Source organism: Vanacampus margaritifer, chromosome 14 (assembly GCF_051991255.1).
Source record: "Vanacampus margaritifer isolate UIUO_Vmar chromosome 14, RoL_Vmar_1.0, whole genome shotgun sequence".
NCBI lineage: Eukaryota > Metazoa > Chordata > Actinopteri > Syngnathiformes > Syngnathidae > Vanacampus > Vanacampus margaritifer.
This window is the reverse complement of record NC_135445.1, coordinates 3063396-3091011: the sequence shown is the minus strand read 5'-3', so window position 1 is coordinate 3091011 and position 27616 is coordinate 3063396. Positions and strand designations below refer to the sequence as shown.

General features: G+C 42.8%; 2 protein-coding genes across 2 annotated transcripts in view; both read right to left on the bottom strand.

The window, feature by feature from the left end:
- LOC144034178 (uncharacterized) overlaps positions 1–27522 on the bottom strand; it is a 40364-nt gene extending 12842 nt beyond the window's left edge. The window contains exons 1-21 of the mRNA XM_077542757.1: positions 26884–27522; positions 25598–25969; positions 24788–25454; positions 23943–24065; positions 23760–23864; positions 22884–22988; positions 22694–22794; positions 22463–22616; positions 21835–22014; positions 4493–4587; positions 3521–3672; positions 3276–3369; positions 2943–3030; positions 2747–2850; positions 2591–2686; positions 2433–2504; positions 1944–2021; positions 1712–1829; positions 1329–1427; positions 248–338; positions 67–171 (exon numbers count right to left, since the gene is read on the bottom strand). Coding sequence (XP_077398883.1) covers positions 67–171; positions 248–338; positions 1329–1427; positions 1712–1829; positions 1944–2021; positions 2433–2504; positions 2591–2686; positions 2747–2850; positions 2943–3030; positions 3276–3369; positions 3521–3672; positions 4493–4587; positions 21835–22014; positions 22463–22616; positions 22694–22794; positions 22884–22988; positions 23760–23864; positions 23943–24065; positions 24788–25454; positions 25598–25969; positions 26884–26967 — 3083 coding nt within the window. The 5' untranslated portion in view covers positions 26968–27522. The remainder of the gene's footprint in view (positions 1–66; positions 172–247; positions 339–1328; positions 1428–1711; positions 1830–1943; positions 2022–2432; positions 2505–2590; positions 2687–2746; positions 2851–2942; positions 3031–3275; positions 3370–3520; positions 3673–4492; positions 4588–21834; positions 22015–22462; positions 22617–22693; positions 22795–22883; positions 22989–23759; positions 23865–23942; positions 24066–24787; positions 25455–25597; positions 25970–26883) is intronic.
- LOC144034133 (zinc finger protein 703-like) lies at positions 5416–9197 on the bottom strand. The gene is made up of 2 exons (XM_077542697.1): positions 8992–9197; positions 5416–7996 (listed from the first exon to the last, which is right to left on the bottom strand). The coding sequence occupies exons 1-2, from the start codon at positions 9055–9057 to the stop codon at positions 6794–6796; spliced, it is 1269 nt and encodes a 422-aa protein (XP_077398823.1). The 5' UTR covers positions 9058–9197; the 3' UTR covers positions 5416–6793.
- Positions 27523–27616: the final 94 nt, after the last annotated feature.

Here is a 27616-nt window from a genome sequence, read left to right as displayed (position 1 = left end):
CACCAAATTTCATGCTGTTAATCGAAACTAGCTTTTGGGGGCTGAATTATTTTCAAATCTTCGTACCCTCCATGCAGACGATCCCTGGCGGACAGCACGGCGTTCAAGCGATGCTCCAGGGCCGCCATTTTGAAAGCCATGTAACACGAGGACAATACCAGGACGCCGACTCTGTATTTGGGGAGGAAACGCAAACATCTCAAAAGATCCTGGGCAACAATGGCGTCTCGTGTTGCACGGCACTCACAAGAACAAATAGATTAGCAGGATGGAGAGCAAGGTCGCGTGAGGCCAGCCTTTGTCCGCTTGTGTGGCCGCCACAACGGACTTGGATGGCCCTTTGTGGCAGAAAACAAAAACAAGATGTTTTTCACCTTCATTTCAGTGGCTATAAAAAGTCTACACACCCCATGCCCAAATGCCAGTTTTTTTGTTATTTAAAAAAAAAAGAATTAGCCAAATAAATAATTTCAATAATAACTATAATTTATCAACCTAAAGTAAAGGGGAAATTGAAGAACTGAAACAATGTGGTTGCAAAAGTGTGCACACCCCCTTTTAAGTGGACATGATCAGAATTCGCCACATTCAAACTCCTTAAATGGAGTCAGCACACACTGCACGCCATTTAAAGTGCCTCTGATTAACCCCAAATAAAGCTCAGAAGTTCTAGTAGGCTTAAGGTGACTTTGTGTTTTGCTTTCTAGTAAAAGCCTAAAAGCTTTGTGCTGATATCTTGAACTCTTCATATTTTCCTACACCTTGATTAAGGCCCTAATTCCAGTTTAATAAAACAAATCCAAAGCATGATTTTCTACCTGATTTATCTTCTTTTTTTTTTAAAAAGAGAAGTCAATTCCCCCAAAAATTCTTGACAATATGTTCAATACAGCCCTACTCGTCTAAATACAGAATTCTGGTTAATATTGCGTTGCAAAATCCAGCCGTTTTTATCCATATCAAAAGGCGGCCATTTTGCCACTTGCTGTCGAGTGAAAATGACATCACACTTGCTCAGGTCTCAGGTAACAACCAATCACAACTCAGCTTCAGAAAACAGCTGAGCTGAGATAATAAAAAAAAACTGCTGGATTTTGCTTCATAACTCATAAATGTAATATTTATCCGAATGTCATGTCACATATAACATTATTGTCAAGAAATGTTTAAGGTTGACTTCCTCTTTAATATCACAAAAACCTCATGTTTCAACTGGGGGGGGCGGGGGGTCTAGTCGGAAATCGTTGAAGGTGGCATTTTGTCATGAATAATTGACGAGACGACCCACGGCATTAATCATACGGCAAGACGGATGAGTGCGACGGTACCGTTCTTGGCTCGGCTTTTTTGGCCCGGCTGAAGGTGGACATCTGCGCACACAGACACCTCTCTGCTCAGAAATGTGTCGGGGAGGCCTGCGAATTCGGCTTGATGAAACACAGAGCGAAAGAGGCGGGAAGAGAGCTATTAAACGCAGAGTCCAAAAAACGGAACAAGAATAGCTCTTGCAAAGGAAAAATTCAAAATACGGTATTTGTTCTAGTATGACTTGACTCAATAAAGGATGGTAAACATTGAATTAGACTCTAGAAGAGGCATTTCCAGTATGTCAGGAAAAAGCTCGTCCGACGAAGCACGTCGAAACTCTTGCTGGCTGTTTACACGGGCCATTTTGTCAACAAGCAGGGCTGACACACCCTCGTTTACCCACCGGCCATTTTGTCACAATCCGGAGTCTGCGATCCGGAGCTGCTGCTGCTCTCCACCTCCATTTCCTTTCGCCGCTGTCGCACCACGCCGTCCAGATCAGAGAAGGTCCGGGCGAAGTCCTGCCGAGCAACGCACGGGAGCATATACAATGGGCCCGACCGCTGAGAACAAGGGCCTTGCTTTCTATAGATGTTACAGAGCAGAACAAACAAACAAAAAACAAGATTCCAGACCAGAGGGAGGGATGGCGGACGCTTGACTCCAAAGGCGTCTTCACAGGAGGCCGCATGGCTGCTGCACGTCTTCTCCATCTGCAAAGTTCTCACACGTTATAGTTAGCACGTACAGGATATTTTTAAAGTCCAAATTTAGTTTTGTGCCTTTATTGTGCCCTGATCCGTGTGTGTTAAAAAAATAAGTGCTTTTAATTAATTTATTTTTTTTTTTTTACAATTACAGCTATGCTCATTTCTGTTAGCCCGTCTATGGCATTTCACATTATATGTTAGCATTAAGCTAGCAGACTTTCGTCGGACAAATTTGTACATATCGGTTTTAAATATACAATGCTTAATTTAGTTTTAGTGTCAGCCTTTATTTGATGATATTAGACAACAGTCTCCCATTTCTTGACAACGAGAGAGTGCACTATTAAATTATTAATGTTGGGTATTCCTTAGACTCCACACGATCTGTTCCGGAACTCGTTTGTTTGAACTGACCTCCAGATGGACGCACACGGACCGCAGGAACTTGTAGGTGGTGTTCCGGGACAGGAAGGACACGAAGACGTGCTGGAAAAACAGAGCATGAGCGCATTCAAACTGCGCTCGAGCCCGCTTGACACCTGAAACCTTTTTTTCTTTTTGAGGGCTCGTACCTGCTCCCGTGTGCTTTCGATCACCAGGGCGTTGGGCACCAGCAGCGCTGTTTTCGTCTTCTTGATGAACGTCACAGACGCGGCCTGGATGGCGATCTACGGAGGAGTTTTTGAGTTTTTCCAGAGCCAAGCACCTGCCGAGAGGGTGCGTCGTACCTTTGTATCTCTGCCGAAGACTTTGGAGTGGAAGCAGATCCAGTTTGGCGAGACGAACATTTTGCCTTGATACAAGATGTCTCTCTGCAGGGCGCATGTGTAGCCTTGCAATGTAAAACAAACAACACAAAATAAAACAAAATAAAAAGTCACGTCCAGAAAACAAGCAGTTTTATCATGAGAACGGGGGACATACTTTGTGTGAGCGGCTCGTCTCTGCTCACTTCCTTGAACAACTTGTGAAACTGTACGTTCGTCTTGGACAGCTGGAAGAAACCACAAAACTGGAATAATGGCATCAAGCATGTTATTTGTTTTCAACGATAAGCAGTGAAATACCACCAATAAAAAAAAAAAATCAAGAAAAACGGGGATTGCTTTTTTTTTAAAATATATATATAAATATTATACTAGGTGAATCCGCGGATGCCGAACCGCGAGCATCAAGGGTTACTGAAGGTACAATCTGCGTGACTGGGAGCGCGGTTGGTGATTGGTGGAAAAGCAGGAAGTACGGAAACGAACGCACCTGAGTGGACGGCGACTTTTTTACCTCCGACTTCGCCAGCCGGAGGTGAGTGGGCCTCCTCCGGCTACTCGGAACGTCATTGTCCGCCTCATAACTGCCACAAAATCAAACACATTAACCTGTTAAGGACTAGTAACTTGCAATGAACTATTCATCGAACGCCTCTGAGTAACCGAACTCAAGTGAACCCGAGGCTCCGTTTGCGCAGCGCACCGGGACTTGAGCTCCAGTTGGCCCGAACTCACCTCCCCCCGCGGTTGTACTCCGTCGTCCGGCCCGGCGGAGTCAACGGTCGCTCGGCGTGCTCGCCCATCACCACGGTGTGGTCCTCCCCCTCCTCCCCCGCCGCCGGCAACCGCCGCGAGGAGGCATACGAGATGCCCCGGGGGTCCGGAGCCTTTGGACGGAGGGGAGAAAATGTGGGAAAAGTGGCTGGATGATGGAGGAGGAGTAACCGGGGAGGAGTCGGAGGTGAGGCCGGGAGAGGGGAGCCAGAAGCCGGGAGCGCTGGAAAGGATATAACCGTCCCCTTTGGTGCCAAAAAGAACTTTAATCCGCTAATTCACGCAATTTTTACAAATTCTACTCACTATCGAAAACAACCAATAACAAAACAACGACAACAAATCCAGACTTTTTTTTTTCTCTTCCTCCTTGTCTTTTTGGGCCACGTCAATGCAATTGACCAAGATGTCCACCAGGGGGCAGCACCGTCAATAATATATTCAACCCTCGCTTAGGCGAAAGTAAACATTCAAACGTATTGAGTTACATGTGCGTGAGTTGTGTAACAAACTTGAAATGAGGGTTTTAAGACAGGTTTGGTGTTTTAAACTAGGATTATGGTTTCAAGACATGCAAGTAGGGTTTAAATTTAGGACATCCATCCATGTCTCTAATTGGGGTTTGAAGCCTTTCTAAAGGTTGGTCATGGTTACTCGGTTGAGAGACATCGCTTTTCAAAGTAGGATTTAAAACCTTGGTTTCAAAGTACAGTTTCAAGACATGCACAGGTTTTTGGATTTCAAAGTAGGGTTTCAAGCCTGTGAAAGTAGGGTCTTAAGTCAGGGTTACCGTATGTGTGTTATGTATGATTTCCCTGTTAAATGAGTCATGGTGCATGTTTTTTTGTGTTTATTTGTGTTTATTTGTGGCGGTCTGATGACAGCTTCACGACGGTTGCAAAACATCTCGGCCCACATCTGGCTGCTTCTTACCGGCCCCCATCCACGCAAATTCAAAGGCCTCATTGTCGACTCAATGATGGATGAAGTGATAAATCCTGGAGACACCACATAGCACACACCACTTTCTGGGATTAAAAAGAACAAGAAGATGAAGGTGATATTTAAAATAATAATAAATAATAATAATGATACAAAAATAGAAAATAAATACAAAATTGATCATGTACTTTTTACAAAAAAAAAGTCAACCATTCCCGCTGTATGGAAGATTTTTATGCAAGTTTTAAAAATAGTGTTACAGTTTACAAGGAAGTCCAAATGTAATTGCGCCTTGTCCCTGCAGTACCACGTCCCGCCACAATATGACAGGCAGCACTGAGCTCTACTGCAAAATGAAAAAAGTGTAGTTAACAGCAAGAGGAAGAACTAAACTATCATTTTTCAGAAAAGAAGAATAAAACATTTAGGAAACACAAAAAAATTATCTAACTCAATTAATGCAACGTTTGCTGCTTTACACAGACAGATTTTTTTTTATTTTTAGCAACCACATTGATAGGGAGGGGTTGGTTTTAATTGATATTTTGACGTTTTTATTAGTCAAAAAATGCATCTAGGAAAATATGCTATCAGGCTAACAATATATGCTATTGTTGTGTGTTCTGTTTGCATGTTTTGCTGCTCTGTGTTATGTCATATTTGTTTGAAGGTTTATAAGTACTGCAACAAGGCTGACTAATATAGATCAGAAAGATACCCATGAGGAAATACAGCTGTGATAGTCATGTGACTTAACAAAGAGATGCTTGATAAAAATCTTCCCACATGTCCTTTGGAGATTATTCATTCTCGACACACTCACAATGGAGTCAGTGTGTGGGCGCGCAAGTCGCCCTCCTGAGAGGAATCTGCCATGAAAAACAGACGGCAACAATGTGGGAATTGTAGTTTTGATTTATTTAACTCATAAAAAATAAAATCAAGAAATTATTGTGCATGATAGACATAAAGACATTGAACAATCAGTGCGGGGCCACTACACTGATCTGAATATATGACTGGAAAAAAAAAGATTTGTAAAAGTAAAATGAGTTTATGGAGGCATTGATTCATCTGCTTTACTTGAGGGGAAAAAAGTATAGACTGAAATGTAATTGAGTACAAAAGTAACTAGCTAATCTTTTTGTTTACATTCTTAAAACCAATAAGAGAAGAGCACAAAGTAGTAACCATCTGTCAATGTAGTTAACAAAAAAAAAATGTATCTGGACCCAAAATTTGCTGCTAATGCTACAGGCTAGCAGCACTGTTAGCAAGTGAAAAGTGATGACATTAGCATGAGCATCATCGCTGCATTTACTGCATGACTTAGTTACAATCTTTTAGATTCGTTTGAAGATTCTTATGTTTTAAGATAAGCTAGCTGTTAGCTGCAATGTAAACTACCACTGACATTTGCTGGCATTTGTTAGCAGAATTATGCAAATCAAGAGAGAACAAAAAGAATTGTAACCAATTTCTGCCAGGCAAGAAAAAAAACATGAAATTCCGTAGACTTATTAAAAAAAGCTGAAGTCATATTTGGAGGTCTTTAGAGATGCTAGTTGCTAGCTAAAACCTGGCAGCTAAACTGAAATTTGGTGAATAAAAGTTGCCTATAACCAAGATTAGGACGCAAAGTAGTAGTGAGCAACTTGGGAAATTTTCTGGCTGTCAAACTTTGGTAGCTAAAGTTTGAAGACTTCTCATTTCATGAGAAGCTAGCTGCTAGCTATGACACAGTTCGCTACATGGTGAATTACAGCTGAAGTTTGGTGTTTGTTAGAGGTGAATAAAAGTTGGCTGTAATTAGAGGACCCAGGACAACTCCATCGCATATTTGCAATTAACGCAACAACAAATCAATTTGGGAATTGTCTAAGGCCTAAACTTAGTTAGCTAAAGTTGGAGGTCTTCCTGTTTCATATGAAGTTAGCTACTACCTGGCCACTGCTGTCATTTGCTTTGGTAGGAAGACTGTAAAAAAGGAACGACACATCCAATTTCCAGAGGGGTGGAACCTGTGCCAGACGACAACAATTCAGTGAATACCAGACAGAGAGAATCCAAAGAAAAGGTGCAAAGGTACAAGGATTTATTTTTCACGTTTTGCTGTTACATCCCGATTGCAACGGGTGCCCACAAGGGTTGAAGTTGCATACATGGATTTTATGGGTCAAATAGGCAGAAATACTCAAAGATTCACTGGTTAGAGAGATGCTGGAAAACAAATCTTGACAATTCCTCAGTGCAACTGAAAAGTGGTGTCAGTCAAAAAGTCCCCTGGATGCATCATTGGTAGCCCAAAGTTGACGGGGGTCCCAGTCTTTGGTTGTAGAAGGCATAGTGCGGGTAGTACGGGCTCGTGGCAGGCAAAGAATGCACGGACATGGCGGAGGGTCCGGATGACAAATGGACCTTATTACTGTAGGGGTGATAGCGAGCTACTCCCATACCGTGCGGCGCTCGGAGGAAGCCCCCTGAACCGCTCATGTGGGATACGTGACAAAGGGCAGGTGCCGAGGATGGCACCTTGGGGTCCACCTCTAAGGTCACGGCGTTGTGCGCGCGCAGGCGAGCCAGGAGCTCGTCAGACGCGGTAAAGCGCTTGTCGCACGGACCCCTGGCTGACTCCCAGCGGGCGAGGGAGTCACTGGGGACGAGGTACGAGTAGAGGGGGTGCGCCGGATGAGCGGCGTACACGAGGGGAAAGCTGGACTTGAGACCGCTGCTGCTATGGTGGGGAACGTTGGGGTAACTGAGGCAGTACGGATCCCGGCACGGGCCCTGCATGAAGAAGGGCGGCGAGGACCCCGCGAGAGGGCTTGATCTGGGGAGCTCGGGACCCAACCGAGGCGGGTAGCCGGCGTAGGGGCCCACCACAGAGCTGTGGTAGACCACGTTGGACGGGGGCAAGGGGATGAGAGGATGCGCCGACTCGTAGGGAGAAATGGGCGTAAGGCACCCGTGGCCGGGCTCGGCTTTGCCGCCATCTGAACTGCGTCCGGAGTTGGCAAGGTGCGGACCCTCCGAGGTGGGCCTTCTTGCGTCAGTGTCTTTTTTGGACTGTCCGCAGTCGCTACTCGTGCTGCTCGGACTTCCAGTCTCACGCTCATCATTTGGCGAGTGGCCCAGCGGGTTGGGCGGCGCGCTACCCGACCGCTGCTTGGGTCCCTGCCCACCGCTCGGCGAGAAGGGGTGGGGCGCGTACGGCGGCGATTTGGCGGTATTCCAATGAGTGCCGCCGAGGACCCTGAATCCCATTTTATCCGACAAACTGCTGCTGCTTACTTGGTCTTCGCCGCCTCCGCCGGAGTCCCCGCCCACTTTGTGGTAGGACTTGAAGCTGCACTTGTCCGCCGAAGGGGGGCGCTGTTGTCCCAGCTTCAAGCTGGGAGGTGAGGCGCTTTCCTTGGAGGAGGCCGGAGGATCCACTTTCCCAATCTGCGAGCATGCCTGGGCCAGTAGGGCCAGCGGACTCTTCTTCGCGTCCAGCTAAAATAAATCAATAAGAATTGCTTTTTAAAATAATTCATGCACTGTAACAACTTTCATTCAAAATGAAAAGTTTATATATATATATATATATATATATATATGTATATATATATATATATATATATATATATATATATATATATATATAAATAAAAAAACGGTGAAGTGGTGTTAGTAAATTTTAATTTGAAAAATATATATATATTTTTGTATTATACAGTTAATAAAGTTAACTTGTATTTATTTATTCAGTAATTAAGACAAAACCAGAGAAGCTTTTTCGATGTATTTATTTTTTTAAAGATTTTTGTTTGTTTTTATAGATTATTTTAATTTGAAAATTTGGATTTTATGTAAAATATTTGAAATAAAATTTATATAATTAATGCTAGCACTACACCAGGGGTGTCAAACTTTTCCTCTTTCACCCAAATTTCATCTCAAGTGGGCCGGACCAGTTTGTCCATGGCCAAATAAGCTATAAATAATGACATTTACAAAATATTTCTTGTCTTACAATTACATTCTGAAAATATTCCCATCTATTATTTTTACTGCGGAGTAATAAGCAAAAATGAGCCAAAAATGTTTGCACCAAATCCCGGGATAACCAAAATTCAAAATGTCTTTTAAGTGGTTGTCAGTTCGCCCTTCAGTGGACAACAGTTAGTTTGAATGAAAAACTGCAGATTGTGTTCTGTCCTCACGGGCCAGATTGGGCCCCCACCCGTATTTTTGACACCCCTGAACTACACTGAACTCAATCAATTTTTCTTGACCAACTACCGACTTTTGAATACATTATCCAACTCATTGAAAATAATAATAAAAAAAAAAAACATTTCACATTTGATTATTTAGCACATTTTTAACTACAAGTTTACTTCTCCACAAACCGATTAATGACTGCATTTGCTGCTTTCAGAACTTTTGAGCAGGAACCACACACACACACACACACACATACGCAGAAATATCAATCAATCAAGTACCTCGATTGTGACCGAAGCTGGCGTGAGCGGCTGCAGGTATTCCGAGTGAATGTGCGCGCTCAACATGTCGCCTGCCGCTGGCCACGGGGCTCCTGAGGGCCGACGGCCGGGAAAAGACACGCGGCTCTTGGCTCGCTGCTCGGCTCCAACCGCTCAGTGGCTGCCCGCGGCGGGTGAAATTTCATCGGGCGTAGTCCATCCACAGCCCCGACAGACTGTTTGTCTTCCTTGGGGGGGGGGGGGGTCTTACGTGCGCATGCTGAAGGAATCCAGTGTGAAGTTCCGAGGAGGTCCAATCTGCACGTCTGTGCTGCGTGGACTCGCGCAGCTGACTGAGGCAGGAGTCGAGTAAGCAGGAGGGACTTCCAAGCAGCCGGTGGGCGGGTCGATACGGAGCTCGATGACAGCGATACCAAAACTATCACTACCAAAAAAAAATGAGGTTTTCTTGGTTGAATTATGCATTTTGAGGCATTATAAATTTTGGTAAGAAATTTGTTTAGACTTTTTGGATGATTAGCAATAAAAAATACATCAAATTAAATTCAATCCACATCAAATCCAGATTGCACTTTTGAAGGCTATGTAAACGCTGGCGAGACGACACACATTGACTATAGCGTGAAAATGGTCACATTTGTAACACGATAACATTTTATTAGCAGGCAAAATTGCCAACAGTCAAAATAAATTGAATCCAGATCAGATCTATATTACACGTTTGGAGACTGTGTGAATGCGAGGGGAATCCACTCATTGGCGAGGTCATCTAAAATTTACTTACATTTTTAAAATTGTGTCGGAACATTTAGTGAAAAATATTTTTTAAATTTGTTCTCGGTTGACAATTTTGTGCTTAAACAAGCAAATGTAATATTTTGGAGGAAAAACATCACGCAGTCAAAAGTTCACAAAAATGCATTCAGTTTGCAGCTATCTTAATTATTCCAAAAATTATCAGCATCGGTATCATCGATATGGCCCTGAATTGATTTTCATTTGAGCCGCTTTGTTGACATCATCATCATGAAAATAGGAATTATTATGATATAAAAGCTCCGGTGTTGCATTGTGTTACAAAATGGTTGCATCCATCCAACCATTTTCCCGACCACTTATTACACACTAATAAATGGAATTCAGAAGTATTATGTATAATGAGGGAAAACCATTTTAACAACAATCGAATCCAGATTTCAGATTTGGAAATAATGTAAACCAATGTGTGAAATCCAAATCAGATCCCGTTGACGACTGAATCAAAATGGTGACATTTAAGAAGAAATGTTTCAAACAAACTAAATTTGTCAAAACAATTTTAGTCCCAGTTGGATCCAGATTGCACTTTTGGAAGCAATGTAAACAGAACATGTAAAATGCTGAAAATATTTAAATGTAGATCTGATCATAAAGAAGACATTATCAAAATGGTCACACCTTGGGGAAGGACTTCATAACAAGCTAAACTTGTCAAACCAATTTTAATCCCAGTCGGATCCAGATTGCACTTTTCAAGCAATGTAAACGCAACATTATCCAATTTAAGGGGGAAATTGTATATAGTCCAAAAATGCCCCCCCCCCCTCCCCCCCAAAAAAAGGTTTACATTTGTAGATGGAGAGAAGCCGTTCCCAAATTCCCCACAAAGTCTTGACGCACCCCAACACGTCCATAGCACAACCCCGCTAGGCTTTTCCCCTTGTGATGAAGGGCTTTCACTAGCGTTTTTATCACAGCTCATAATTTTTTTCCCCCTTCCTCCCCAAAAACAAAATGGGAGCGCGGCGACCTGTATTCTCCCCGAAAGGGGCACATTTACGACACGTTTACGAGTCGTCTGTGTTGTCGGAGCAGCGGGACATGGCGGGACGCTTTCATGCGGGGAAAAGTCTGACGGAGATAATGATTGCCTGGGCATAAGTGGTGTGCCCTTTTTTAGAAAAGAAAAAAAAAAAAAACTCCCTGGTGACGCGGAATTTTTAGCACCGGTCGAAGTCAGGTTGAGGTCAAGGCCGCGCATCTTAGAGGGGCCACTGGGAGAAAAACAGCAGGATGAATTTCAATAGCAGAATAGCAATGTTGATATTGTAGGGTATCGTATGATATTGTGCCGTATCGTTTGGTATTATATTGAACCGTGTTGTATCGTATAGTGTGATATTGTCATTTGGTGTTTTATCGAATCATTGTAGAAAATGCATCACATAAAGCATAAATCATATCTTTTTGTATCATATCATATTGTTCGGTATCATATCATAGTGTTCGGTATTATATTATCCCTCTCACCACAAGGCCGACAGTACCCCCCCCCCCCCTCCAAAAAAAAAGAAGTTTTGCACAGCTGCCTTCCAAACTCTTTAAGTAACATTCCCCACTTTCACACCGCAACAGAAATGGCGCACCCCGACGCACCACAACACACCCAAGCCCACCTCGCTTCTGCCAATGAAAAGAAAATCCAAATAAAGCACAATTAGCATATTGCTATGTTGATTTTGTGTCAGAGAAGAAGAAGCACAGCCGACATTGAAAAAGAAACTTGGAACTTCAGTTCACGGTTGACAGTAGCTAGCGCTGAGCCAAACCAACGTCAGCCAAGAGAGATCAAATTACAAGCGCATGTCAGAAACCTTCACTTTACATCTCAGCCCGCCCGCTGCCGGCGCTTTGTGAACTTTTCACTCTTTCTTTCAGGAGGCTCGTTTTGAAAAGAGCATCGCTAGCGTATCGTTAGCATCATGCGCTCCACATCAAAGTCAGCTCCCATGACACGTCTAATCTGAATTTCTGTCATGTGCTGCTTTTGCCGTTCTGTCACACTTCAGATCATTTCCCCCCCAAAAACACAGCTGCCAAGAAAACGAAAGGAGGAAAATCACAAGGGGAGGAAAATATTGCAAGAGCGTGAACGGCGTTAGCCAAGGGGCACAGCGAGGCCAGGAGGTGGGAGATAAGCGGACAATGTGGCTGGCATTCCTTAATCTGGATTCAATCAGACGTCATGCTGGTGCTTTGGCGGTTTTCCGACTCTGATGTTTGGAAAAGGTTATTGTACGGCATAAAATGAATGTTGTGATAAATTAATATATTGGCATGTTAGCTAGCGCTGTTATTAGCATGTTCATGGGCTTTATTACAAAATGTACAGTTTATAATGTTTGGTGGGGGGGTATACAGTAATAGCATAGCACCATTATTAGCTTGTTATGTTTGGTAGCGATCTACAATATTAACATGATAAGTAGTGCTGTTATTAGCATGCTCATTTGATGTATTATAATGTTTGGTGGCGCTATATTAGCATGCCGACTAGCGCTGTTGTTAGCATGTTCATTAAGGTGTATCATAATAAGTAGTGGTGTATTAATATGTTAACTAGCACTGTTATTAGCATGCTCATGGGGGTATATCAAAACGTTTGGTGGGGCAGATTAGCATGTTAACTATTAATGTTTGATGGCAGTATATAAGCATGCTAACTATCTCTATTACTGGCATGTAAATGAGGACATGTGAGAATGTCTGGTGGCGCTATATTAGCACGCTAACTAGCGCTGTTGTTAGCATGTTCGGGAAGGTGTATCATGATGGTAAGTAGTGATGTGTTAGCATGAAACTAGCACTGTTACTAGCATGCTCATGGGGGTGTCTCAAAATGTTTGGTGGTGGTATACTAGCATGCCAACTAGCGCTGTTATTAGCATGCTCATGGAGGTGTATTGGAACTTAACACTTGGCGCTTTTGAGTTGAGCATGAGAACAACGCCGCATGAAGCCCTCCCCCTCGCCACTTTTTCAGAAAAACGTGAGCTCAGTCCTCTCAGGGGCTTCTTCGAACCTCCACGCATGAACTCCGCAGGCAGGCACCTCTCTGGTATTACAGCGGTTAATACTGAAGCTTTGTCTCGGGGGTCTAGAATGTGAACCAGCGGAGTGCATGACATTGAAGCATGTGACTTCGCCAGCGTCTCCAACCTGATTTTCCGCTTCCTGTGCCAAGATGGCGCCAACGCCCTTCATCCACCTTTTCCTTTAACATGGATATTACGGTAATGACACGAAACTTTCACACAGAGACGTGAGAATTTAATCTGGTACAAAAGCAAGACGACTTGCAGTCCCTTTAACACAGAACAGCGACAACATGTTTCATGGTGACATTTTGGGGTGCTGTGTGAAGAATTTTGGAATAAGGCTGTAACAAAACAAAATGGAGGACAAAGTGATATGCGGTGAATATGTTCTCAATGCAGTGTATAAAAACCTCATTAGGCTCTCACACACGCACACAGCATCTCTTTCTCCACCTGACCTCTTTAAAATCAAATTATACCCGCCGTGCATTTTGACTGACAGGCGAGGCGGTGAGATAAGAGGCGGGGCGTCGTTTGCCGCCGTCAACACGCCACAATTAGTTTACAGCTGTCTGCGAAAAATCTCCTACTTCCCGCCACCGCCTGCCGTCAATTACACGCCCCGACGGCATTCCTGACATGACCGTCTTGTGTTTGCGCGGAAAACAATGTTGGGTCGATCATTATGACATTATCGCAATTATGTCTTAATTAAGCTCGCTTGCGTATGAAGCGCCGACTGTCGCTTTGACTTCTCAGAAGGAAGGCGAGCCAACAAAATGGCTTTTGTTTCCCAGTCGAATGTTTCTAAATTTAGTGTCAGATATTTGTCCCGTGTAGACGGTTACAAGTTGGTAGCCGTCGGGCTAAAATTCGAGGATAAGTTAGCTTTGGAAGGGAAATTGCTAGCATCAGGCTACAGGATTATAGATAGTCTATTTCGGCATGGCTTTTAGAAAAAACTTTTTTGTGGGTCTGTCTGCTCATGATAAACATGTTAACCAAATTTCATGTTGCTACATAAAACTGCATTTGGGGAATTCTTTTTCAAATTCTGGGGAATGCTACTTAGCCATAATGGCCGCTTCAAACCAAAATGGCTCCCAGAGTGTTTTCAAGCAAAACGTCTTTTTGTGGTTGACTCATGATTGACACTTTTGCCAAATTTTATGTTACTAAGTGAAGGTGGCTCAGCAAAAAAAAAACAAAAAAAAACTCTCAAACTCAACAAAAAAAATCCCATCTCTTGCATCCACTCAAAAAAAAAAACTCTCAATAATGCCAAAAAATCATGCTCACACAAAGAAATCTCAAACTCACCAAAAAAAAAACACTTTTACTAAAATCAACCCACAATAGCTGAAATATAAAGCAAAAAAAATAAAAATCTTTTAATAAAACAAAAAACTCACGCAAAAAAAAATCTAAAATACACAAAACTCTCACTCATACCCATACTTTTGTTCTCAAAAAAAAAAAAACTCACTCACCTAAAAAAAAAACACTCTAAACTTTCACCAAAACCTCTCACATTCACCTAAAATCTCTTTTAAAAAACAAAACAAAAATCTCTCATTGTCTCACCAAAAAACAACCCCCACACACAACTCTCATGTTCCCAAAAAACTTCGAACCCCCACAATAACTCAAACATAAAGGGGAAAAAAACTTTCAATAAAACTCTAAAATCTAAAATATACAAAAGTCTCACTCATACCCATGCTCATATTTGCTAAAAACAAAAAAACCCTCTCACTCACCCCCCCCCCCCGCCCAAAAAAAAACACTCTAAACTTTAACTAAATCAAAAACCTCTCACATTCAACTAAAATCTCTTAAAAAACAAAACAAAAAACTCCTTCTCACCCAAAAACTTGCGCACACACTCAAAAACACCAAAATACTTCTAACAAAAAATACTCATAAAAAAAATCTCAAAATTCCCCCCAAAACTTTCACTACACAGAACCTGACACATACAAAAAAAAAAAAAACAAGCTCTCACATCCACCAAAAAAACCTCACAAACATATTTTTGGGCCTACACAGCACCTCATAAGTGGACACAGAATTTTCTCTGCCACAAAGAATTACGGCACAAAACATCAAAGATAAAAAAGTGACAGGAAAAACCACGGCGGCGGCGGCGGCCATCTTTCACTCGCCAAGCACATGTGGCTCTGACGCCTCGGAGCCAATCGGTCACGCAGCACTCAAGGGCCCATAAATCTATCGCGACAGGAAGCGAAGAGATCGGCGCCGTAAATCAACGCCGCAGATGAAAAACAGACGAGAGAGGAGGCCGGACGGGAGAGGGAGTTCGCGGCGGGACACAAAAACATTGCAGATTGTCCGTCAACACCGCCGGGCACCCATTGGACGTCGCTTTAGAGCGTGACGTGAAAATGCGAGTACAGTCCAACCTCGCCCATTTGTCGGCATGTTCCTCGCATATCTTAGCATCTTTGTACTTGTGTATGTTTTTTCTACCTATGTCATCGAATTCTCGTGTCCTCGTAGTCTTGAGTCCTTGTCTACATTCGTCCTTACGCGCTGAAGGCCATTCAGGAAGGAAGCGCCACGAATCACACATGAAAGAGTCGGTTATGAAAGTTCCCATCCACGGACAGGAAGTGGTCATGACCTTACTTCCTGTATGGCGTGCGTGGGAGGAAGTGGACCGAGAAAACAGCTATGGCGGCAACGAGATTCCAAGTTGTTGTCGTGGAAACGGCGATGACGGCTTTGTCGGTGTCATGGCCGCTTTGCTTGAACAAAGGAAGTGGAAATGATTTTTTTTTTTTTACACGCACTCACTTTACTGTCTAGCGTACCGTACAGCTACGTGGATTTTACTTCAATTAAGAGACGATACCGATTCACTCCAGTTCCGATGCGATTTAATCCAGGTACAATATGATTCACTCTGATTACAATATGATTTAGTTCAATTACGAAATGAGTCACAATATCAGTCCAACTACGATATTTGATTCAGACCAGTCACGATATGACTTTGTCCAATTATGATACAATTTACTCCAATTACGATATCATTTAGTCCAAATATGATACGATTCTCTCAGTTACCATAATTCACTCCATTTACGTTACGATTCAATTCAATTACAATACAAAACAATTCAATCCAATTATGATACGATTTGCTCCAATTGCGATACAATTGACTTCAATTAGAATATGATTCCGATTCACTCCAATTAGGATTTAGTCCAATTCTAATATGATTCACTTTAATTGAAATTCCCTTCAACTATGATTCGATTCAGTTCAGTTAGGACATAATTCACTCCAATTACGATTATGTCCATTTAGGATACAATTTATCTCAAGTGTGTTAATCCCCGCCAATTACGATACAATTCAGTCCATTTACGATTCGCTCCAACCACAAATGTCATAAATAACAATATAATTAAATCCAACCATGATACAATTTATTCCAATGCCAATACGATCCACTCCAAATATGACACAATTCAGGGGATTTCGACGGGATTACAAATGATGACAAATGAAGTGACCCAAAGAGTCCTCTGAGGTGAAACACGCCACCTCCGCCACGTTGGAGGTCAGCGTGAAGCCAAGAGGAACTAACACTCGTCACTCACCCACCGCTGTGGGAGGAAGGTGGAAGCTTTGAAAGCTTTGACAGAAGCCGTAGCGCCAGAGAGAGAAAGAACATCGGCGGTGGCGACCTTGGCTGCCTGGAAGCGCCACTTTCCAGCGGAAAATCCAAACAGGAATATTTGATCCCTCCGCCCATCGCCGCAATCTTATTTTAGGAACGCTGCCTTACCACCGCCACAGCTTGGAACGCGATGTTCTCAAAAGTCCGGACTGGTTACAGTCGGTCCTTTTCCCGGCGCGGTATTCCACAAAGCAAACAAACTCAATGTCTTTGTCAGCATCTATTTGCACTACTGACAACTAGACTGGGCTAACTACAACCATTATAGCCTTTGGGACTTTTCCTGATTGAGCACTGCACGACTGGGCCAAGTCCACTTTCCAAAATGGCCACATCCATGAAACCTGGCTTCATCTCCCATCCCAGAAAGTGAGATTTTGAGATTTACAAAAGATTGACAAAATTGTCCTTTAGTCGGAGTGCATCTACGTGTTATTAGAAGCTACTGTTATTTATCATCTTTCACAAAATATCAATAGATTTGACCAATGTTTGGACTTACACCGCATTACCACATTTAAAAATAATTTTGTAATGTAACACGTTGTTATCATTCGGGACGCTAAAAGAAAGCTAGCTAGCTAAGGTTTTCTTCCAATTCTGGATAAAAATTCAAAAATATTTTAAAACAAAAATTAAAAAAAACAGTAAACATTTTTAAACCATTTTTTTTAACAATATAAAAACGTATATTACACACTAAAACCACTTAATTTTTTGTTACTATTACTGTATAAGGAAGGTGTAAGAAATGGTGGCCCTCCCCCATAATAGTTTTTTTAAATATACATATAAAAGATATTCCAAAACTCGAAATTGTCAAGGTAACAAGATGGCGTCCCTAAAATTGCTGAAGAGAATATTTGAGACATCCGGATGTCCAGAAGTTGTTAAGGAGGCTTGTAAAAGACGCCTGAGTGTGTGTGTGTGGGTGTGTCTGTGTGTGTGTCTACATGTGTGTGAGTTTGTGATTGATTTATGGCCGCTGTCTTCCTGCGCCAGCAGTTTGTCTCCCGTAGCACAGACGATGAATGGCCCGCTGTCAGCTCTTCCTCCCCAAGTCTCAAATGACCTTTCAGTCTTTCTCTTCTTCTTCTCCCTCCTGTTCGCTATCTTATCTTCCCACACGCCCACCCCCGTACGCCCACCTGCTTAAATCCTGACATCTCCAGCCCTCTTTTGGCCCACACCTGGATTTCCTTGACGCCTTTCCAAATTGTAGGTTTGAATTCTTCTTCTTTTTTCTTTTTTTTGAAGAGGAAAAGCTGCTGACAAGGGAAGCGATTTGATACTCACTCTTTTTTTTTTTTTTAAATTAGAACCTATCGCATCATTTGCTCTTCCTGAAATGCGCTACATGCCACAAGATGTCGCCAAAAGTCCTGTCCAATATAAAAGTAGTGCTTTGGTGCCATTTTGTGGCATCTTTTACCCAAGGAGCTACATATTCAAGTGAGGGGAAGCGCTCCTATTTGACATAACAAAGCCTTGTCTAATGTAAAAGTAGTGCTTTGGCGTCAAGGAACCATGTTGATATGAGAGGAGGAGCTTCCATTAGACAAACCAAAGCCTTGTCTAATATACATGTACTGCTTTGGCGCCATCTTGGTGCCAAAACATGTGTACTATAAAAGTAGTAGTAGTAGTAAATGTGTAATATAAAAGTAGTGTTTTGGCGCCAAGGAACTAAGCGAGGGCAGGAGCTTCTATTAAATAAAAGTATTGCTTTGTTGCCATCTTGGTGCCAAGGAAATAAGTTGCACAAACGGAATGTGCTTCTCTTGAACACACAAAAGCCCTGTCTAATACAAAAGTAGTGATTTGGCGTCCTCTTGTGGCATTTACAGCCAACTACAAACCTTTTGAGGGGGGACAGGGCATCAAGTAAGATTATTGTATTGTTACTAGGCAGAATTCAAGTATGCTCCATTGCTGTTTTTGTAACTAACATGGAAAGGGGAAGAAAAAGAAAAAAAACCCGGCAATAACGCAAACGTTACACACAAGCGTAATCTCCCCTTTTAACAGAGCACCCAAATAAAAAAAGATACAGCCCGTGTCAGCACTTTTACAGCGTGCCATAAAGCAGGACGGCAGCGTTAGCGCAAACACACACAACCTGCAAAAACACTTTTTTACTGCCGACTATTGTGATTTTACTATTTAAAAAAAAAAAAAAAAAGGAGAAGAGGAGGGAGTTTAATGACAGACTTTGATGTCAAACAGACAGTAGGCGATTAAACATGGCCGCCAGCTGTCCTCGTAAACGCCACCCGGTCGGAGGGACGGCGGAGGGGGGTTTCTCGTAAAGCAGACGTTACGCAAACGCAAAATACGTCAAGACACCTGTCATAAACGTTGCCGGCTGTTTATGAACAATTGGGGGGGCGGGGGGGAATGCGAGATCAAATAATTATTAGCGAGAAAAAGCGGAATTTTCCAGTTACAGCCAACAGTCTGTTCGCGACGGAGTTACGCAACGCACCGTGTAGTTGATGTTTTATATGAAGCAATGAAAATACCTACTTGTGAACTTGTCTTGTGCTCCTAGTGTTAAAAAAAATATTGATGTAATCAGAAAATATAATACATTTTAAAAATGAATAATAAATGAAATATATGTACAGATATTTTTTTAAATACATTAGAAATACATATAATTGAATTGCAAAAATGAACATGAACTCATCCGCTGCCAGCCAAGTTAAAATGGATTTTTGACGTCTATAGCCGTCAATGGCAGTGAATGAGTTAAATTACTATACAAAAAAGTTTAAAATCAATACATAAAAGATGGAATGTAAAAAGAAGATACAAGGAAATAGATGGAATTTTTTTTTTTTAATTGACATGATTCATTATTTAAGTGCCGTTTTCTTATCACGTATTATCATTTATTTATTTTGCGCGGAAGAGGAAGCGGGATGAGCGGATCTGGAGGCCGCCATCGATCGTCCGCCATTTGTGATGGATGAAGCAATATGCGGCGGAGGAGGAAAATGATTGATGCTCATGCTAACCAATCAGCAGGCGAGGGGGCACAAGATGATGGAGGAGCGAGAAAGGGGACAAGATGGACGCTGGGAGGGAAGAAGCGAGACCGTCTTCATAATGGACCAAATGGTGGCATAAAATCGCATAAAACCTTTATTGACTGTTCAGACAACACATTGTTAACATTTTTTAATTATCTTACACGTGTACAACAATAAGTGGTTAGCCAAGTAGAGATATATTTCACAACTTAGACCACTTTTTTTTCTTCTCATTCATCCAATTAAAATCATTACAGTCGATAAAATGCCAAAATCTGAATAATCTCACAATTTCTGTACAAAACAGGTTCCAAGAACTACACTACACTACCTACACTGGATATACATCCGCTAGATTTTCTTGACGCCATAAAACTTGAAGCCTCCTGCTAAATGACAAAAATGGAGTTGGCCCACTCTAATTCTTAACATTCTTAACCGTCAAATTCTGAGGCGGCCACCTCCAGCGTGAGCCACTGAGCTCGACAGCAAAGTTGCCATGCTTCCTATTGGCGACGTTACAAGAAAAAGTGTTTTCACGAGAAAGGACACAGTCGTCAAACAAGAAAAGCTGCCGCCCAAATTTGCTAACAAAAACTACAAACATGCTAATGATGCTAATAATAGTATGAGAATGATTGAGGGCACTGATAACTGTCATACAAGATGCTAATGCTAATGCTAATGTGGCTTGCGAAACATTTGACTCCTCGTTGTAGCTATGCTAATCCCGAAATGCTATGCTAGTTATCGTGCATGCTAATGTGGGTAATGCTAATAATAAAATGATTTTCCTTGCCGCATGAGACAAGCCATTGTTGAAAATCTTTTCAACAAAAATGAAAGAGATGGTAATGCTAACAAGACGGCCACAATGAAGGATTACCCGTAACTATGATGAGACCCACGAAGTCAAACGCCCTTCATACGAGAAAAGGCATTCTGTGTTTTTTCTTTTTTAGGACAAAAAGGTCAAGGTAAAGCTCAACCTTTTTTTGTCTTAAAAAAGAAAAACCACAGGACGATATAGATTTGTAGATGATTTTTTTAGCCGAGAAAAGACATTGTCACAAATACCTAAAAACAAAACTCAAATGCATTCTAATGATGCTAATGCTAAAAATAAAATAACCATGATGGAAAGTACCAGTAACACCTATGTAGCTTGCAATAAAGTTGGAAAAAATGAAACATATGCTAATGGTGCTAATGCTAAAAACAAGATGACCACGATGGATTGACACCCATAGCGCCAATGTGGCCCTTGATGCCTCGAGGAAGGTTGAAACAATTGTCGTACAAGATACTCTACTGCCAAAAATGTCTTCAAACCTATGATAATAATGCTAATGCTAATACTGTGATGACATTGACACTCTGGTCATACAAGAAGAGCTGTTGACATAAATATTTTCAATAAAATTTGATGCCAATAAAATATGTCGATATAAAAGATACCCCTTTTTGACAAGCCATTGGCAAAAAAATATCAACAAAGATGAGAAATATGCTAATAACGTTAATCCTAATTTAAAAAAAAAAAAAGACAACAGTGGCGGAGAGCACACGTAACTCCAAAGGAAAGCTTGACACCCGTTGTACGAGAAAAGTTATCGTTTAAGCTAAATGTGCTACAAGCTAACATGTCTAATTTGTATCACTGAGCAGGCTAATTTGCGCTTTACATTTTATAACATCTCATTTATCTAGCATCAGTCAACACAAAGTGCATACACCATGCAGCCAGTCAAGCTATTGAACGAGCACGGTAGTGGCGCCACCTGCTGGCAAGGTTTGAAACTGTCATAAATTGCACAAGTTGTGAGGCTCTTGCTTGGAACGACTGATTTATTTATTCTTTTCTGTATAGTTGTATTCAGTGGGAGATGCCTTCCAGACGCACTCGCAACGTCGAGAGACAATTTAAAACACTTTTTAAAATCATTTAGCCCTCCCACGCACTTCAAACACATTTAAATGTATAAAAACACACACATTTTTAAATATACTTCCAGGTTACAGACCAAAAAAGGAACTGAATCATAATTTATGTTCAATTTATGTCCTCTTTTTGAGAAATGGATAGAAATTAAAACTTGTTTTTAATCCAATTCCTCGATTAACCTTTAAACATTTGTTAGTTGCAGCCTTAAGTGTTTATATTATAATTATAGTATTTGATTATAACAAATTATAATAGTTGTTGTTTTTTAAATTTAAGTTGACGATTGAGGCTCACTTTTGACACGTCCTGTCACGCCGTAACCGTCTTTCTCCCGGCATTCCGGTTGCTGTCCGCTCTGCTGGTGTCCGAACTGGTAGAGGATCCTCAGCTCTCCCATGTGGCAGCGTGGGAGCACTTCGGGGGTCCACTCAATAACAAAGGGGCCGGGATCCTCCGGGTCATCCGAGCCGGGCCCTAGTCATTATGTCAGAGATAAAAATCTACGGATGCTAATGAACTCATTCACCGCCATTGATGGCTATAGACGTCAAAAATTCATTTGAACTATTTCTATTAGTTTAACATTTTTTTTCCACTTTTGTTAACAAGAGTATGAAAACCTAGAAATTTTTTTAATAATCTTTTTTGGGGGAAAAAAAAGAAAAGATTGTTAAAAAATTAGGGGCGTTAGGCGATTAAATTTTTTAATTGTAATTAATCGCATGACTTCAATTATTAACTCACGATTAATCACAAATTTTATATCTGTTCTAAATGTACAATATTTTTTTTCTAGGTTTTCATTCTCTTGTTAACAGAAGTGGAATTTTTTTTAAATTAAACTAATAGAAATAGTTCAAATTAATTTTTGACGTCTATAGCCGTCAATGGCAGTGAATGAGTTAAAATATGAACGACTCACCAACTTTGAGGAAGGTCCGGAGCTCCATGGGCCGAATGGGTAGTGCCCTGATCCCGTCTGGCGGCTCGGGTTCGAGCGGAGGTTGAGGACAGTGAAAACGGGAGTATGAACCATCCACGTTCCGGACAAAACTCTGAGTAAGCTCCAACTGCAACTGGCGTACAGACGGCGGCAGTGCTGACATGAGATGTGAGGATGGGAGTCCACACGGGTGGGCATTTGGGGCTTTACCTCAGGGGTGTCAAAGATGCGTTTGACCTGCGCGAGGTTGGTGATGTGCCAGGTGTACTTGGAGAAGGAGCCCTGAGGGACGCCGTCATTCCTCACTAGCACTGAAGTGGACATCCAGACACATCGAGTTTGGGCTAACCTCGGTTCGCGATTAGCCACCTGGTTAAAAACGCAGTGCGTGTGGTCCCACCTGTGGTGAAATTGGGCAGCCGCTTCTTGGAACCCAACGACAGGCGTTGCTGCAGGGCGTTGAAGAAATGCTGCGGAATGTAGTACACCAGCGGTTCGGGTTTCCCTGTGGGGAAGGAACAAAATCTAATGAGACATTTTTGAAATCCCTGTGCCTCACGCGATATGATTTGATGATGAATTCCTGAAATGTGGAAAAATAATCTTTTCTCTTTCACTGTGACAGGCACACACTCACAGCCAACAACGAGGCACTCTCAAGTGGTCCCACACCATCGCAAAGCCCTGGTCCACATGTTGGCTGTTAAGTCATATTCCCCCCACCACCACCACCACCTTTTCCCCTTCTTGCTCTTCCGCCTTTCTCACTACAACATGCGCACACTCAGGGCCAACAATGAGGCACTCTCAAGTGTCCACACTAGCATGATGCCCCAGTCCATACACTTTTGGAGGGGGGAAAAGTACCCCCTCCTTTCTCTTTGGCCTTTCTCTATGTGTCATGTCCACACTCAGGGCTGACAACAACAAGGCACTCTAGTAGTAAACTACCGAAGGAAATATGTATTTTCAGTGTGTAGGTATAGCTAGCTGGCTAACTGCATGTCGCAATTGCGCTGGGTAACCGCTGATGTGAACAAAGGCACTCAAGTTTTTCCATAGCGGGGGATTCATACTGGAGGTGACATGCGTCACTGGGCACCATTTTGTCTGTGCCCCAAATATATATATATATATATATATATATATATATATATATATATATATATATATATATATAAAAAAAGAAAATCATGAAAACTGAAGTGGTGAAAACCTACATCTCCACAATAGTTAAAGTAGACAACTTGTTGAGATGTGCTTTCCCATTTCCTACCGTCAAACTGGTAGTGCATCGTCTGCTGGATCCTCTCTGTGACGCCGGCCAACCATTGGTAGAAACTCATGGACACGGAGGCCTCGTCTGCCACCTGACCGCCACCTGAGACACGGCAGTTAAAGTAGCAGAAACAAGCCACGGAAAAACAAGTTCAAAACCACAAATTGTTTTGACTCGTACCCGAAAGAGTTTCATCCAGGCGCGGTTTCTTGGCTTTGTGAAGATATTTGATCGCTTCCGTGGGATGGGGAGGAGGCCTCTCGCAGGGAACGAGGACTCTGCCGGTTGGGGTCGGCAGAACGCCTGAAAGACACAAACGTCCCATCGATTAATCTGAATAATCAGAAAATGATGATGGTGCATTCTTTTTATATTATGTGAGAAGCAGGTATTTTTTTTTGTCCACTTGGGGTTGCCATCATCCCATTCTACTGTAATATCTGTGACTTTGAGTGTGCGTGGCTTTAAAAGGCCTGCAATTACAACGGAAAATTTCCGATTTAGAATATTTCCAAAATTCCCTAGCGTAAAGGGGAAGTCAAACTTAAACATTTCTTGACAATAATATGTTGTATGTGACCCCACTAGTCTAAACATGACATTCTGATTAATATTACATCTGTGGAATATGAGTGATGAAGCAAAATCCAGTCATTTTTATCCATCTCAGGGGGCGGCCATTTTGCCACTTGCCGTCAACTTAAGATGACATCACAGTTGCTCAGGGCACAAGCAACAACCAATCACAGCTCACGTTTTCTGAAGTTGAGCTGTGATTGGTTGTTACCTGAGACCTGCGCAACTGTGATGTAATTTTCACTTTCATTCATTTTCAAAATGGCTGCCATCTGATATTGATAAAAACTGCTGGATTTTGCTGCTTAACTCAAAATCAACTAAAATAGAACATATTATTGTCAAGATTTTTTTTTTTTTGGGGGGGGGGGTTACTTCCTTTTTAACTTCATGTGGAAATTCACCAGAAACTTTGCATCCTTTTGCAACCCAATGACCTGAACTCGTACCGGTTGTGGCGGAGTTGATAAAGGTGGCAAATTCTGACGCCAGTTTTTCATCACTGGAAAAGGCACAGACGCAGGCATAGAAGTGCAGGCAGCGGTGTGAAGGGTCCGAGTCGTCGGTGGCACACGTCCCATCGGTTCTCCGTGGGCGGCATGCGCAGCGAAACGCCGCCTGTTGCCGCGTCGCGCCCGCCTCCCGTGTCCTCCTGCCGCCTTTCGCCACCTCAGACGCTCCCCTGCCGCCAACGACGGTCAGATGCAGAAGTCCCAGGGGGTGCGCAGAATCCGGGCGGCACTTAACCACCAGCGTGTCCCCGGACACCCGCTGCACCAACGGCCCCGGGGACTCGGTGGCCAGGCTCCACAGCTCCTCTTTGGCCCTCATGGAGGCCGTCAGCGCCTCGAGGGCGGAGCTCTTGACGCTGAGAGGGGCGGCAGAGCGCCGGCACTCGACGGCGGTCTTGATGTGGACGCAGAGGGCGTCAGGTGAGCCGGACTCGGACCTGTCGGGCATCGAACCCTGCCCGCAGGCCGGCATGAAGCAGCGGCCCATGTTGATCTGAGACAGAAGGTGGTCCCGCTCGCCCGTGGAGATGGCGGCGTCGGTGGGGGACAGCTCCACGAAGCCCAGCTGGGCAGATCCTCGTCCTCGGTGGCACACGGAAAACACCTGTGTTACATGTAAAATGGCGAAAATAATATCTAAGACATCTGAGGAAGCATCAAGATGATTCATACTCTTGCAATTTATCTTATAAGTGCATAGGAAGCACCGTTATGTAAGAAGGTAGGTTATAAATATTTCCCACCAACCTGAACGCCACCCCCTCCATCGTTATCCCGCTCCTTCCCATCTCGTCCCTCGCTGTCAATGATCACTCGGACCACCTCCATGCCCCCTTTGCGGGCCGCCGAGGTGGCGTTCCGGAGCGATATCCCGCACAGCTTGTTCTTGCAGCTGAGTCCTCGGGTGCCGTTGTAGACGCCACAGCGGGGACACTTGCGGATGCCGCGCAGGGTGGCCCTGCCCAGGTTGGAGAGGAAGGCCGGGGTCACGGTGGACGCCGCCGCCTTGGTGCGGACGTCCCTCTGTTTGGTGGCAAGCGGGGTGGCGGACGGTGGTGGGGAGATGGAAGAGAACGCGCCTTCCATTTTTTGATTGGTCAAGCGGGTGATGATTGGATGCTGGAGGATGTGGGGGTGCAGAATAAACACATTAAGGCTGTGTTTGAAATCATTCACTCATGCCCTACTCCCTAATCACTAATAGTGAAACACCCTATAATCGCAGTTTGGCAGTCGGAGATTCATTTTAACAGCAGTGCTTTGGCACCACCTGGTGGCATCTTGGAGAAGCTCCATCTGGGTAAGCGCTGAACTGCGGGGCTTGACTTGACAAAAGTAGTTCCTTGCTACCAACTTGTGGCATCAATAGACAGTAGTAACAACATAGTATCACCCTTCTTTTCACTTAATTTGAACTAGAATAAATCTGTAGGCGAATAGCAAAAATCCACGAATAATGGAAACCCTCCCACCTTAAAATGTTGAATAATTGTGTATCAATGCCACAAGATGGCGTTAAGCACTAAACAGAGATGATCATTAACCACCAACACCAAAAACATAGAATGCACTCAAACTTGTTACATGAAGGACTGTATTCAACAGTTTATTCAACAAAAACAAACCGCCCCAATTTATGTGACATCACAAATTGATAAATATATTTCAATTAGTACATTACAAAAAAAAGGTGTTGTCATTAAACTCACATTTAGGCATTTAGTATTTTCAGAAAATAGACGTTACGGAAATTCCTAATTGTAATGGCTAAATAGAATACACGGGCTCTTAGTAGCAGTGGATGCTGTACAGATGAGATGCAAATGAGATTCGAACCCCGAACCAAAGAACTGTGTGGCAATTTTGGAAAACGTTCAAACCACTAGTCTCAAGCCATGTCCTAGTTACTAACTACGTTGAAGAAAACAAATACATCTTCACGCTTTCTTGGGCCGTTATATTTATTTACACCAAGTAAATACGACGTGCCAGACATTCCACGTGACTAAATGACCAAACCTCGCGTAAAGTACCTGAGAGATTTCATTGACAGACTCCATTTCTGCCCCCAGAAATTCTCGACCGTCGCCATTGCTCCTTACATCCAACACCCGCATTGCGCCTGTAACGATACTCCGGATTGGTCGGTGAAGTCACGTGGGGATAAAAATGGGCGGTGTATCATGGAAGGATGCATCATGGGATTTGTAGTAAATATCTTTTGTTTGGTCTTACGGCTTTCAAGTTTTACTTAAAAATTTGCAGCTTGCAAATATTCTAACCTCCCCGCTGATTACAAATTTGGAGGGGCGCGAGGGGGTCTTTTAGTAGAAAATTTGAGTGAATTTAAGGGTATCTTGTCAACGCCCTAAAATACATGTGGTACATTTTCGTCATGATTCACATTAGTGAAAAAAAGGAAAATAAATTACACATGCACACACAAAGTGTATCACCCGCTTTAACATAGGCCTGCACTCTGATCATATTCTTTCATAAACTGTCGCTCTCATGTTTGGTCACATTATCACTCCCATCCTTTGCTCACACATTCACAGTATTCACACTCTCGTGCATTTTACATTTGGTCAGCTCACCCAAACACCAAATGGACTCAAGATGTACTCTTGCACAAACTCACTCTCACATTTTCACTCACATGTTCCAGTCACCCTCATTTTAAGACATTCACAAAAACTCACTATTGTATTCACACTTATGTACTCACCCACACTCTCATTCATGCTCCCATATCAAGACTCACTC

What these genes read in the sequence shown, in the direction of transcription:
- LOC144034133 (XM_077542697.1), bottom strand. Translation starts at nt 9,057, where the DNA reads ATGTTGAGCGCGCACATTCACTCGGAATACCTGCAGCCGCTCACGCCA. An exon ending in CAGCTTCGGTCACAATCGAG is followed by an intron (nt 7,997 to 8,991) that starts GTACTTGATTGA and finishes GATTTATTTTAG; the next exon opens with CTGGACGCGAAGAAGAGTCC.